Source organism: Arachis hypogaea, chromosome 14 (assembly GCF_003086295.3).
Source record: "Arachis hypogaea cultivar Tifrunner chromosome 14, arahy.Tifrunner.gnm2.J5K5, whole genome shotgun sequence".
NCBI lineage: Eukaryota > Viridiplantae > Streptophyta > Magnoliopsida > Fabales > Fabaceae > Arachis > Arachis hypogaea.
In genome coordinates this window covers 98,100,369-98,111,110 of record NC_092049.1, presented here as the reverse complement: position 1 = coordinate 98,111,110, position 10,742 = coordinate 98,100,369, and the positions used below count along the sequence as shown (strand labels likewise).

The following is a 10,742-nucleotide window of genomic DNA, read 5'->3' as shown; positions in this document are numbered from 1 at the left end:
TCGTTCTTGGAGAAGTTCATGACGGTATATGTGGTACTCATCAAGCTGATGAAAGAACAAAATGGGTTTTGCAATGTGATCGAGTATATTGACCATCTATAATCAAAGATTGTATTGATTATGCAAAACTATGTCAAGAGTGTCAGAAACATGGAGTGATATAACAAATTTCTGCTTCTGAATTACATTTGATTATTAAACCTTGGCCATTTAGAGGATGGGTTTTAGATTTGATTGGAATGATCCATCCCCCATCATCTAAGAACCACAAATTTATTATAGTTACAATCGATTATTTTACGAAGTGGGTTGAAGCTATTCCTTTAATAATAGAAGTTGGTCAAAATGAGGTTATTAATTTTATAGAAGAACATATAAGTCATCGATTTAGAATTCTTCAAACTTTGAGTACCAATCAAGGTACAATGTTTTGCTGGCTAACGTATAAAAAATTTCGTGGCTTCAAAAAATATAACTATGATAAATTCAACTCCATACTATACACATGCAAATAATCAAGTTGAGGCAGCAAATAAAATTTTAATAGAATTGATTAAGAAACAAATTGGTCAGAAATCTCGCACTTGGCATGAAACTTTGAGTCAAATTTTGTGGGCTTATCGAAATTCACCAGGACGTTCAACAAATATATCTCCTTATAAATTGGTTTATGGTCATGATGAAGTATTTCCTTTGAAAATTAATCTTAACACTATAAAGATAATGTGACAAGAAGAGTTACCAGTCAAAGATTATTGGAATGCAATGTTTGATGAGTTGAACAATTTGGATGATGAGCTTTTATTGGCGCTCGATCACATAATTCATCAAAAAGAGAATATGGCTTGTATATATAATCATCGAGCAAAAGAAAAAGTTTTTTGTGTTCGTAAGTTAGTTTTAAAATTAGTTTTACCGATCGACAAAAAATGGTCTCCTAGTTAGGAAGGACCTTTTCAAGTAATCAAATTATATTAAGGAAACACATATCGAATTAAACATATTGATACTAGAATCGAAATTAGATCGATAAACCGAAAGTATTTAAAATAGTATCGATGTTTGTGAAATAGTGACAAAGTTCAAAACTAAGGCAAACATAAATATGAAGACTTTACAAAAAAAAGATACATGGCATCCCAAGCCTTTAATCAGCTTAAAGTTGCAAGAGTTAAGTCCAGTTGTTGCTTTATCTGAGCACCACGTTTGCTGGTGTGTTGTTGTTAGCCTAATAAAAATATTCTTTAGATAACTTTATAATATTTGAAGTATATATATAGAAAATAAATGCAATATAGTCATTTCGCTACCTCTGCCAAACTTGATGTTGCAGAAGAGGCTTTTGAGGCTTTCAACTTTTTTCTTGAAACTTTTGAAGTTTCAGCATTTCTCTTCGAGATGGCAATGGTAGCAGGTATTTCACCTATGCTTGGACAAACCTTCAGCATACCCTCAAGAATTTCTTTTAAACTACGATTGTATTGAGAATAATTTTTTTGTTACCAGACAAGAAAAGATTTGGTCGCGTATCAACTTGGAACAAAATCAATTGCCTCATATTCCGATCAATGACCTTTATTATGTTTCAACTCTCGAGTTATAAGTGACATCAAATTGTAAATTTTTTTGCCTAAGTGACTGGATAACTTTGAACCAAATAGGGCTGGCAAAGCTTGAGAGAATCCCATTTTTCGAGCATTGAAATGAGGAGCATGCAGAGTGACTCTGTATTGATCTTTTTTGTACATTGGGATACCATTTGTGAAAACTTGGATGGCAGTATAATTGCCCCAATTCCTATCAATTACATGTTGGATTTTCTCGTTGTTTTCTTTTGAAATTCTTGGTAAACGAAACCAAGTCAGACCACACTTGCGGTCAACAAAAGGTACAAAATTGAGTTCATCATTTTAAAAAGACTTGGCATGATAGAATCTTGTGAAAGTTGCCCAAAAAAGATCACCAATCTTTGGACCAGGAAAGTTTGGTTTTAAAGATGCAAGGCAGATGCCCTCGATCGGTTGTTTGTCTGAAATTGAAACACCATTAATTTTCATATATTTTTCAAAAACGGCATTCAGCCATAGCTGAAGGAGCCAAAGTGGTCCACCTAAACTGAGGGGGGATCGATTCTCAAGGCTTGTTACCATTTGGCCAAGCTCATCATAAAAATTACCAAGAAGATGTTTTGAAAGGCATAAAGGAGATGTACTTTCATGGATTTAGGCAGCAAGTGGTTGATAATAAAGCCTTTGCATGGTAATTCTTCGAGAACAAAAAACTACCACATTTAGCCGAAAACATAAAAAAAGCAACATTCTCATCATTGGAAATAAGATCTTTACCTTGGCCTATGTTATTTTTTATGAATCCCCATAAGAAAAACTATCCCAATTGATCTTATATTTTTTCTCTAGTCCCATGTTTGGAAAAATATTAACTCTATAGGGATTTAACCCTGTAATAGCCGCTATGTCGAAGAGGGTAGGTCCAACCATCCCACAAGGCAAATGAAAATTACCGCAGAAATACAAAGTAGCTCCGATCACCAGTGATGGTAATAAGTTTATATTGGGATAATCGAAGCAAATCATATATGCCACATCAGGCCCAAAAATTTTTCTTTTCTCATTCGATCCTTTTGAACCAGGCTATATAGTTGACACTCTTCGAGGAAGTCTTAGGGTTGTTTTGAAATGGCTTGGTATGGTTATCGAAAAGAGCCATATACATATCCTTCTTTATCAAAAATTCTTGACCAGGAAGAAACGGGAAAAAAGGAAGAACCTGATCGATGTCAGAGGGAGGAAGCAAGGGACTTAGAAAACAGTGCATTTGATCATCAACAAAAAAATGGGAAAGGATCTTTTTTGCATTCGCAGCGTCAATTGGATCTTCAATAACAATGTCTTGGTCTTGAGCTATGATTTGAAGGTTCGTACATGGAGTTTCTACCATAGTTTTTTTTTCCCTTTTATAGAGGGAGAGGGATTGCTACTAGTGGCCAAAAGTTCTCTGGAAAAATGTATAGTAAGAAAGATGAGTGAAATACGAAACCCCTGATGAAACTGAGATGTTTAATGGTTAGCCCAGAAATGTATGATGAGCTTAAGAGGTATACCTTGAGAAAATAATAAATAGAGAGGAGATTAACGAACAGTGGAGAATTTGCAAAGAATATGCCTTTTGCTTCTAAATGTAGAACTTAGAAGATAAAGCAATTTTCACTAAGAAGAAAAAGAAGAACTCAGTTTACACGAGTAGCAGAGAGTCTATGAAAGAGGTGCTTTATTTCAAATGTAGGTTTTGGAAGATGAAGTGAGGTGGTATAATGAAGAAGTTTTTGGAAAAAAGGTTTTCAAATTTAATAAGGTGGTATTTATAAGTGACATGAAAAGGTATTTGAGTGAAGGAAAATTCAAAACGTTCGAAATTTATAAAGAAACGTGCATAATGGGACACACGTTAAAGGGGGAGTGCTGAATGGAGTAGTTTTCAAGAGGGTGATAGTTATGAATCTCAAGTATTTTTTATTTTTCATTTGGTTTTTTTTTTTTTTGTTGAGGTAAGAATTCATTGAATCGACAGACTTTCGTTTGAGATAGAAGTTGTCCATTCAAGGGGGCAAATTATTGGTCCAAAAATAATGTAGTGTTGGTGGTAAGCACATCAAGAATTTTGTTATTCTGTTTTCAAAATGATTTTCTCGAGCCAATCGATTTTTAGGGTTGATTGAGAAGAGATTATTGATGAATAAGATATCGATCGAGAAAATACGACAAAGTGTGATGTCTGGTGATCGAAGAGGTTTGGCTGCAATCGAAGCAATGTTGTCGTGATCGACGTAAGTGAGCTCGAAGAAGTGTCCTCATGATCAAAGTAAGCAAAAAGATTTAAATTTAGGAATAGATTAAAGACGGTTACTTCAATAATTACAGCGGGAACAGTTACACTCGCCTTTTTTCATAAGAAACACGTGGTGGAATTAGATAGAGTGAAATGGTCTTATAAATAGATGAAGTTTGGAAGGAGAAGAGGTTGAAATTCGTTCACAGAAATACATATCCACAGAGACTTTCTGATCTTGCTTAGAGTTCTCTTTTCTGTAGGATTCCTTCCATTGTCTTTACTTTTCTTTTAATCTTCATACATATTTACTTTTCCACAAAGCTTTTCGTTTTATGTTTTTCTTTACATTTGAACATTGTATTTGAATTCAAAGTCCTTTGATCATGTCAAAGGCATTTCATTAATTTGCAAGTTGTTTCATTCTATTTTCTTTATTTTTATTTAAGTTTTAATCCTTTCCATACCATTTTCTTCACTCTTTTGTCACTTCCAGTTTTATCTTTGCATCAGTCCAAAACAGACTTTATTTTCTTTGGTCCATAATTCAAAATTGGTATTCACAAAAGAGGAGTAGGTTTCGTTTCTAGAATCTAGATATCGAACCAACCCAGATTTTGTCAAAAATCTACATAACACCACCTATAGTGGTTCTTAAAAACCCAAGTATCCTCTCTGTCCCCGGTCATGAAAGGTCCCAACCGTCATAAAGCAAACAATTTTTACTATATATGCATGTTATAATATAAAATTAATTAATCCCATAAATGTAAAATATATACACCAGTCATCTCCATCCTACACTAGCCTCTATTTAACAAGTTGTGTAGATGGGCACCCTCTCCTGAGGCTCCAACTCTCGACTATGTCAACTGTGACTGTGGATTAAGCAATGTCTGCTCCTATGGTGGTGTCTAGGCTGTGTTTGAGCCTATTGCTGAGGTTGTGTATGAGGCTATGGCTGCGGCTGTACAGATGTTTGGTATGTGCCACCGACCTCTGTGGAAAAACCCAAGGTCAATATCATCCTGATAGGGTCCAACCCTTTATGACAGCTATGCCTACGACCTAAGTGACAGGGTTGACGTGTCAATCACAGGATCAGTAATAGTCGCAGCGACCGTAGACTGGGTGCATGAGTACGACACACCTAAGTCAAGTGGGATGCCCGTATTCTTCTTAGGTCGCCCCTTACTACGACCACCACCCTGCCTACCATTACCTCGTCCCCTACCCCTGTCACCAGCTATGTCACCTAAAGCAAGTAAAAGTAAATAAAGTCAGACCATTAACACTTAATTCCTCCTACATTGTTCATGAAAGTGTTCGTATTTAAGTTATATTAATTAAGTATTTCAATTTTTTATAAAAGTTTTGACAGAATCTCTTCTACAATTACGACACTCCAAATTTTTTAACTACCAATTGTAATCGTGTGTTTCATAAATTCAACGAAGTATAACACAACATAAACAATCAAAATGCAAACAATATTTACTTTGTTAATTCTAACCGTTCTAATCCCCTTATATCCTTGCACAAAATTATTTTGTCTCTCCAACATTACAAATCTATCCTAGGATTCAAATTTTATCATAAACATACATATATAATGGCAAAAATAAATTTTTGTTATTTAATTTCTATATCATTATTAAACTTATTAATTATAATTTTAATTACCTTTTTATAACATTGAAATTAATAAATTTTAATAACATACCTAAAGACAATAAAAATTTATTGACTTCTTCAACTTCTAACAGTAGCAGCAATAACAACAATAACACTGGCAACAACAAGAACTTGCATTTTGATCAACATTGTTTTAAATTAACCCAAAGCTAAAAAATTAAGGAAGTTAAAAATGTGTAAAAAATTGCAAAAAACAGAAAAAGTACACTGATTAAATTGAATGTGTCCTCCCCACAAATACAGTGATGGTCCCGGGATAACAAACAGAGCTCTGACTGGCAAAAAAATGGCCATGCAAGGTTTCGAGACAAAGAGAACGAGAGAGGGTAGAGAGAAAAAAGTTTAGAATGGAGGGAGGAAAAAGCAGATGTCATGTTTTAATTTTGGTTATTAATTTTATCGACGACCAAGGCATTGGTAAATTATATTATAGACGCCTCAAAACATTATGATTTTATTTAGCTAAATTTTACCAATATTTACCGACGGTCAAGCCATTGGTAAATTTAGTGGATACACCAATTTAAAAATTTTAAAATATCCCTTTTATCAATGGTTGTGGCCATCAGTAAAATTAACAATGGCAATTTTTATTGATAAAAATTAATAAATATTAAATTAATTTACCAATGGCTAGGCCGTCTGTAACATTTATTCTATAATTTTTTTTGAATACATTATATTAATTTACAGATGGCTATGTCAATAATAATATGGCATCCCAATTCATGCACGATTTTATTAGCGACGTTTTCTTTTATTATGGACGACATAACTGTCGGTAAATTCCGCATTATCACGGGCCATCGAAATGACCATGGATAATCAATATATGGCGATGACCATCGATAATCAACATATTTATAGTAGTATATCCAGATCGAATCTATAGATATAAATATAAAATTTGCGGTCTAATCCTATTTGATTGCAGAATATACTTGATCTAATCCAATAATCTTAAAAATTAAATTATATTCACAAATTACGAATTAGATGCAAATAAATATACCACTAATCTACAAATTAGATCCAACCAATAAATACCCTTAGGTGAACTGATTTTACAATGGTCGTGGGGTGTACAAAAATTCCTAAGGGTCTACCCGATTTGCCCTAAATTCGAGGCTTGTTGGTTTAATTTAGGGTAGAATTGGAGTTGATGTATCCGATTTAGACCAGAATCGAAAATAGTATGCACAACGTGTGGAGTTCAAACGCACGCTTTACCCTCTTATTCAAATTAAAACGGAAAAATATCTCTATATTTAATGTTATTTTATTTTTTAAAAGAAATAAAGAATTTATTTATTTTATTTTACAAAAATATTCTAGGCATACGTGTATAAATGATACCTTATATGGATACAAGAATTGAGAAGACCCAATAAATATGTTTACCGGAAAATGAAAGCTAAATGACACAACTTCGCTGAGGTTTTCTGTCAAATTGTTTTTTAGCCACCACACCTCAAAATCACATATTTAAGAACCACACACAATATATTATATAGTAATTATTAAATTTACGTTCGCAATTGCTTCTCCCTTAACAAAGAATAAATTGCAGGAAAAAGGGAACTTAAAACTAAGAGTTATTCATTCTGGTGAAGTCATTGACTTCATTTGAAGCCAAAACCACACACAAACCAACAAGAAAACCTTAGCTACACTATGAGACATTAAAGGTTGAGTACCCTGCACTTCAAACCTTAACTATTATTAATTTATTATTATTCATTCCAAAAGAAAACTCTCTCCGTCCCCCTAACCCTTCACTTCCATAGTAAACTCCATGTAGCTTCCCTTATTCAATTCATACTATATAGCATCATCATCATCATCTCTTCAATTCATCCACATACCTTAATCTACCCTGGCTTCTTCTCTTCTTTGAGTTATTCCTCTAAGTTCCCTCAATATAATCGCAAAAATGGATCATCAGGGTCAGTGTTTGATGATGTGGACTAAGAGGAAGTACTCTAATAATCTTGTTACTACTATGCCAACAACAAACAACACTCTTGATATTGAAGAATCATGGGAAGAACAAGCTTTTGCAAAAGATGCAGCTGGTTACATATGGCCACCAAGATCATATTCTTGCAGCTTCTGTAGAAGAGAGTTCAGATCGGCTCAAGCTCTTGGTGGGCACATGAACGTTCATAGAAGAGATAGGGCAAGGTTAAAGCAGCAGCAGCAACCATCAAGCCCCATTAATAATGATCAAGAAATTGATGATTATTATGATGTCGAAGTTGAAGCTCATCATCATCATCCAGGTCAAAATAATAATCATCCTTTCACCTCTAATTTGGATTATCTTTATAATAGTAACCCTAGTAGTTATTATTATGATCCTGCTACTAATTGTTCATCATCATCAGTTAGTAAGTTCTTCAAAGAGGGACAAACCGTGATTCCGCTTCTTAATTCTTCTATTTTCCATGGGTGCCTTATGAGGAGTAGTAGTAAGAGTATTATTGTTTCCCCTCCTCATCACCATAGTTTGCCTCAAGATTTCAGATTTTTGGAAACTGTATGTGGTGGTGAAGAGAAAAGTGATGATGACATGGGTGTGAGATTAAGCTTGTTTGTTCATAGGGCTAAAGAGGAAGATATAAGTTCTTTCAAGAAGAGGAAAACAGATGATTCAACGATTCTGAAATCAAGTTCAGTAGTTGATGTTAATCATCATCATCATGTTGAATCACTCAACAAGTTTCAATTCAGCCCTAACTTCATTGAAGAGCTGGATCTGGAGCTGAGACTTGGTTATAGCAGCTCCCAGGTATATAGTAGCAAATAATTAATAATAACAATAATAATAATAATATACTTATTCTCGATGAATATAGTTTAATTTCTCCTCTTATATGTTTTTCACTCTTGTTGTTTAATTTGCTAATTACTTCTCTCAATTTGAATACCTTATTGTAAGAATCTTTTCATCAAGTTTGATTATTATTGGATCTGTGTCATGAGGATAATATAAGGAAATTTTGTAATCACACTTAAGTTTAATTTATACTCTTCTCATATAGGTGGATTATTTTTTGTTTTGAACAAAAGAACACACGAGGTTGTTGTAATTGATGGTTCCTTCGATTTTCACTAGGATCATGTAAAATAAAAAAAAAAATCATAACATACATACAAAAAATGATGAGATATTTTAATTTGAAATTGCACAACGTATTTTACTCATGCCTTTCTTAAGCCTAGCTAATAAGGAATCTTTCTAAAGATTGAAAGAGAACTTATTGTCACAAACTAGGCTTTCATTAGAGTTTAAGTCTCTAATTATTAGATTCATAGATTGCATGATAGAGAGATTTCATTCGTATATATATAAATGTTTATCTCTCAGAGAGACAGATAGAGAGATATTGTATATAATCTGTGTATAAAATAAAAGATGCAGATTATGCTGCTTATTTAACAAATATTTTTTAATATCAGAAATAAAAATAAAAAATACTACTAAATTATAAAAAAAATATGAATTTAATTTTAATAATAATTTTTAGATATTGTTTAAAACTGTTTAGCGACTATAATTAGTATAATTATGGGTATGATATAGACTCTTCCAAAATAAAACTGTGTATAAATATTGAGATTAGGGCATGATTGTGAGTATTTAAGAGTTGCATGGAACTTGATGAGCCCTTTTTCCTATTCAGTACCTCACTGACATTATTCTATGTATCAGACAGATAAGTTAGTAGTAAGTAACTCCATATATAAGAGTATAAGACACAGTGATTGAGCTTTTTTAAAAATTCAGAGAGTCAGATACATCCCAACATTGATTCCCTTTTCCTTTGTACTATCGTCATTACCGCCAGATTTGTTGAAGTTAGCATCTCCTTACACATACATCCACATATGCTTTTCATTCTCTGTGAAAATTGTTGTTTTGTTTCGTATATTAAATTCATCACATCAACCTTTTTATTATTAGAGAAATGTGAAATCTAGAAAAGTTTAATTTTGTTGAAACTAACATCTTTTAGGCATATAATCTGTTGAAAAATTTTTAGTTTTAACTGTTAATTTTATACTACTGAAACACTCATATTCTTACAATACCTGAACTTTTTTTCTAATTTATATATGCTTTTCATTTTATGCGAAAAAATGTTTATGTATACTACTTATGTTTGATACAAGTAATTGCTATAAAACTCCTTATTGCTAGATATATGGTTGAATTTAAAGTAATTTTGCTATAATTTGTGACTTATCAATTGATTAAACATTATTAATTAAAGTAAATTATTATTAATTCTTCTATAACACATACATATTAGATGTATGTATGTGCTCTAAAAATATTCAATAATTTTTCTTGAGATTCAACTCATATGTATCTGAACTGCATCAAATAATGAAAAAATGTACATTAATTCAACATAAAAGACAAAAATAAATATAAATTATAAAAATATGCCACCTACTGCGGAATCAATTGAGTTTAAAAATTGAGTATGATAATAGGCTTTGCTTTTTTATAATCACAAAGAGAATATTATGTTATCCCAACACGGGTAAGCAACAACTCGATTTTTGTTTCTTCTTTTGGATGTATGAATTAGGTGTGCACAGTGTACTTATGACAATCACTGAATAGTATTATTAAATAAGAATGTTGAAGAGTGAAATCCCAACTCCCCTATGAACCCTATGTAACCATAGCTAGTCAAATTTAAATTAAATTTGCAGCATAAATTATTCTGGGTACTTCCTTCCGATCGTTTACCTTTAAAAGAAGTTTGATGGAGCATCCTTTGAACTTAAATGCTTGTTTTCTTTGCCTTCCTTCACATTCTCCATACACATATTATGTCCTAGCTAGTTGGATATATATATATAACTTGCACAATTTTCTTTTATTGATTTACATTATTTCATTAAAGGGTGAAATTAGTTTGAATTTTAATATAATTTTTTCTTTCGCACGACCTCGAAGGATTAATTAGCTACATAGCTATCAAGGTATGATGAGATATGATGAGAGCGATCGGTATGAGAAATAATGTGTGCAATAGGAATATTTTATTAGAAAATTAGCATAATGATGCATATGCATGTAAGATTATTGAGTGAAGATCTAAATCCGATCTATGTGAAAACTGTTATATCTATAATGAGTTGGACGCTAATCAAACTCTAAAAAATGTGATATCTCCCATTTT

At 32.4% G+C, this 10,742-nt stretch overlaps 1 protein-coding gene across 1 annotated transcript; it reads left to right on the top strand.

The window, feature by feature from the left end:
- Positions 1-7,016: 7,016 nt before the first annotated feature.
- LOC112743550 (uncharacterized) lies at positions 7,017-8,582 on the top strand. Its single transcript, XM_025792806.3, has one exon. The coding sequence runs from the start codon at positions 7,475-7,477 to the stop codon at positions 8,348-8,350; it is 876 nt and encodes a 291-aa protein (XP_025648591.1). The 5' UTR covers positions 7,017-7,474; the 3' UTR covers positions 8,351-8,582.
- Positions 8,583-10,742: the final 2,160 nt, after the last annotated feature.

What these genes read in the sequence shown, in the direction of transcription:
- LOC112743550 (XM_025792806.3), top strand. Translation starts at nt 7,475, where the DNA reads ATGGATCATCAGGGTCAGTGTTTGATGATGTGGACTAAGAGGAAGTAC.